Raw genomic sequence first — 4,416 nt, 5'->3', positions numbered from 1 at the left:
TGTGTGTGTGTGTGTGTGTGTTTTCTTTTCTTCCATAAATAAGAGGTATTCCTTCTCATTCTTACAAATACCTGCAACAGTCTTCTCACTAAGCACAGGGCTACCTTCAACCTTGCAGAAAGCTAGACTTTTGAACTAATCTGGGCATATTTCCCAGCTCTGGAGAGATATCCTCCATTTCAGCATGGTGGCACTTTATGTAATGAGAAAGGTATAAAGAAGGTTCCAGTCTACCTGAGCACTGGACTCCTTGGGCGATGAGTCCCCACATGAAATTGGCACAGTATTCACACCAGTGCGGGCCTCGGAATGTGTGGACCTGTGATCCAAAAAGAAAAAAAAAAATTCTGAGAATTCAGAGTCATGGGACATGAAACAAATACTTGAAGAAATGAAGCCCTCAGCGGAGTGAGCGACCATCCCTCACAGAGTTGCATATGATCTGGAGAAAAGAAAACTATGCTCTGATCTTTGAAAATCCTCCACAGATCCACCATGCCCCAGGCCAGAGTCATAAAGGAATGTGGAGAAACAGCAAGATTATAGGGCCATGCTACCAGCTCAGGAATGAGACTCTCACCACCCACAACTAGGCATTGTGTAGACAAACCCAAGATAGCCCGAGCCAGTTGCTACAACCTGCATTTAGCTCAGCAAGTTTTGGAAGGCAGAACTCAATTACCGTGTCCTTTTGACTGAGGTTGCCCCATCTGTGGAATATCCAGGCAGGTATAAATAAAACATGATTATGGGATAATTAAAAGTTTCCAATGCTTTGAACCACTTCCAAAACGGGTATAAAAAAAAGGGAGGGAGTTGGGTGAAAATGCAGGCTTCCAATAGGGCCTATAGAATTGCCTTCCCCAGAGACAGGGTCCATATTCAGCAGGCTCTGGCCTACAGGTGTGTAAAGTAGAAGTCCCATCTGGCTGGCCACGGCACCAGGCTTACTGGTCGGTGCCCTACCCAGTTGTTAAATGTTTCGAATATTACCAAACAAGGGTAGTCTAATTATTCAGGTACACAGGACCATTGTAAAGTCATGGTTTAAAATAAAAATGAAAACAAAAATACTTGTTCTCTAAGCAGAGATGGGGGTTCCCTGCAAGTGAATGTAGCCATGACAAGCCATAAAAAACCATAGGCAGTCTAATTTGGAGAATAGAAATCTCCTTGAAGAGGTTTTGGATTTTTACAAAATTGAAATATTATAAGATGTTAGATAAGATCTTTCAAAATATTTAAACTCCCATTAACAAATAAAAGAAATGTAGACTGTAATATTTTTAAAGAGACAGGGAGGCCCAATATACTACTTAAAAAAAAAAAGAAAGAAAGGATGACAAATACGGCCACAATTTGAGAAGATACGATTATGTGCTTCTATTTAAGAGAAAAATAGCATCACTTTGAGTTATTATTTATTTATACAAACTAGTGACTAGATATACACAAAGTAACAAAACAGTCCTGGTTCCTGCCTAGTAGAACTTACAGTTTATCAAAAACATAGAAAGAAATAAGCAAGTTAATAAAGAGCAATTTATGACCATGATTTCCATTCAATAAAACTAGTTAAGTTGTAACAGTTTTTTGGTCTTACAGCTTATCATACGCAAATGGCCCATTATATTGTCTCTGCTATGAGAAACAAAAAAAACTCTCAAAATTTTCTTACTTAAAGGGAAAAATGTGCTGTAAGTGACAACCCTAAGACACAACAAAGCACTCCTTGTAGGAATGCAGAGAACTCCATCCTGGGAGCACTTGTATTTCATATAGCCAAAATGTCAGAATTCATGTAGAGGCCCACTCAGTTTAAACTTTGTACTAGAACATTGTTCAGTTAAAGTGCCCTATTAAAAGTTGAACACTTTGTAAATTCAGCAATCATAGGTTTCTTAGCAGTTTACCAGAAATGCACTGAAGGGCCTGCTCACAGACTATGGCAGCAAAGTCAATTGTTAATATGCTATTGAAATTGTAAGATCAATTAAATATAATAAAATAACTCCAAAAAATTATGAAAAGGGCTATAGGAGCAAAATGATGTTTCTGCTACTAAAGAGACCAAGAGGGGCCTCAGTGGAGGGTCAGAAAGGCCTCTCTGAGAAGGCGACTTCAAGTTGCCTAAAGGATGAGAAGCTAGCTCTGTGGAGGGAGGGGTAGACAGCTTTCCAGGCAGAGGGGATGTACAGAGGCCTTGTAGGAGCAAAACAGCTTGGTGTGACTGAGGAACTGAAAGGCCAGGGTGACCAGAACACCAGGATGAAGGGGAGAGGAATTGGGATAAGGCTGAAGGTAGGAAAGGACAGGTCATGAAGGGCCTTGAAGGCTTATTAATATGTGTGGATTTAGTTTTAATGCAGGTGTAATAGGAAGTCCTTGAAGGACTTTAAGTAGGAAGATGATTTTTTTCTTCTAAGATTATACTGGCTACAGTGTGGAAAATGGATAGGAGGTTGTTCATAGGAGGAAAGATTCAGAAGCTATGCAGTAGTCTAGTTGAGAAACAATAGAAGCCAAGAAAGACCAGGATGCTGGCAGTTGAGATGGGAAGTGAATGGATTTAAGATAAATTCTGAAGATAAAATTTGCAGGGCTCGATAATAGATTAAATGAGGGTCTTAGAGGGAGGGAGGAATCAAGAATGACTCCTAGATTCTACTGTTAGAAACTGGGTGGATGATGGTGCCATTGGCTGAGATAGGGAAGACACTTTGTGGAAGTGATTCAAGAATTCAGTTTTGGATGGGTAAGGTTAAATGTTGCTAAGGTAGCCAAGTGTTAATGTCAAGCATGAACTTACACATAATTTGATAGGTCAGAGGAAAGGGTCAGGGCTGAAGGTATAAATGTGGCCATTCTTAATGAATATATAATATTAAAAGTTGTATGAATGAATAAAAGCTATTTGGAAGAGGAAGTAGAAAATGAAGAAAAGAGAACCCAACTCCAAGCCCTTGGTGCTCCAATATTTAGAGAAAACCAAGGCAGTAAAGTGTTTCAGAAGCCAAGAGGTGAAAGTGTCTTAGGAAAGGAGTGGTCAATCATGTTGAATGCTGTTAAGACGTCCAGTTGGATAAGGAATAAACACTGATTCAGACACATAGAGATCATTAGCAACCTTGGTAAGAACAGCCTCTTTGGATTGGTGAGGGGAGAAGTCAGATTAAAGTGAGATGAAGAATAAATGCTCGGTAAGGAAGTGGAGAAATGTATAGGCAACTTTGTTAAAAAGTGTGGCAATGATGGCCAGCAGAGAAAAGTAGGGTAGCTGGAGGGAGATGTGAGGTCAAGGGAGGATTTTTTTCTTTTTTAAATATTGGAAATATTAGGGCATGTTGACTTGTTGAGGGGATTGATAGAATAGGTGGAAGAGACTGGAGATGCAGAAAAAGAGATAAAATAAACAAAGGAATGATGATTCTGTGTAGGTGAGAGGTGATGGGGTTTAGGGCATATAAAGAAGCAATATTCAAAGAGAAAAAATGGCTGAGATGTTTCCAGAATTAGTGAAAGACATGAAACATTCAGATTATGAAAAGCTAAATGAGTGTCAAGCAAGAGAAATAAAAATTAATCCATACCTAGGTAGATTATACTGAAAATGCAGCTACCAAAAGACAAAGCAAAACCGTAGAAAACAGTTTACCTGCAAAAAGACAGCAATTAGGTTGAAAGCAGACTTCTTATCAATCCAGAGACCAGGAGATTATGGAAAAATTTCATCAAAGTACCCAAAGAAAGTAATACTAAACTATCTTCTAAACCCTAAACTATCTTCTAAACCCACTTAACTGCCATTCAAGAGCAAGAGTGAAATAAAGATACTGTCAGACAAATGCCAAGAGAGCCTCCGCTCACAGATCTTCACTGAAAGAAATACTAGAGGATATACTTAAGTAAGAAGAAAATAAAACCTAGGAGGAAGGAGCAGGATTCTCTTTCTTTTATCTTTGCTTTCTATTTCATTATATTCTGCTATCGTCTTTAACGGTGAGAAGGGAACTTGTTAACATGGGCCAAGTTAATCAAGTACTCTGTATAAAACAACAATAACAGCACAGATGATGATTACTAATTTTGGAGGACTTAAAAACAGGGTGAAAAAATTATATGGAAGAAGGAGGGGATAAAGAGAGTTAAGCATTTTAAGGTATTTATAGTTTTGGGGATGTAGTAGAACTACTAATTATCTGAGGCAGATTTTAAGTCAGTTATGCATGTATTAAATTTTTGAGTGTAAATAGAAAACATGAAATAGAATGTATGAATGCTGAAAAAAGTATGAGGTAAACGGAAAAAAAATAAATCTGATCAAGCCAATAAGAAGCAGAAAAAGAGAAAAAAGAAGCAACGAAAAAGCATGATAGAGAAAAAAGGGAAAAAATTCCTTAAATTTTTTTCTAATCA

At 38.1% G+C, this 4,416-nt stretch overlaps 1 protein-coding gene across 2 annotated transcripts in view; it reads right to left on the bottom strand.

Annotated features, from left to right (window-relative positions):
- Window positions 1-4,416, bottom strand: part of CHN2 (chimerin 2) — a 349,869-nt gene that overhangs the window by 16,669 nt on the left and 328,784 nt on the right. For both annotated transcript variants that reach the window (XM_004377494.2, XM_004377495.2), the window contains one exon: window positions 235-319. In XM_004377494.2, coding sequence (XP_004377551.2) covers window positions 235-319 — 85 coding nt within the window. The remainder of the gene's footprint in view (window positions 1-234; window positions 320-4,416) is intronic.

This window comes from Trichechus manatus, unplaced genomic scaffold, assembly GCF_000243295.1.
Source record: "Trichechus manatus latirostris isolate Lorelei unplaced genomic scaffold, TriManLat1.0 scaffold00050, whole genome shotgun sequence".
Classification (NCBI taxonomy): Eukaryota; Metazoa; Chordata; class Mammalia; order Sirenia; family Trichechidae; genus Trichechus; species Trichechus manatus.
The sequence above is the reverse complement of the archived record's forward strand: the minus strand, read 5'-3'. Positions and strand labels throughout refer to the sequence as shown.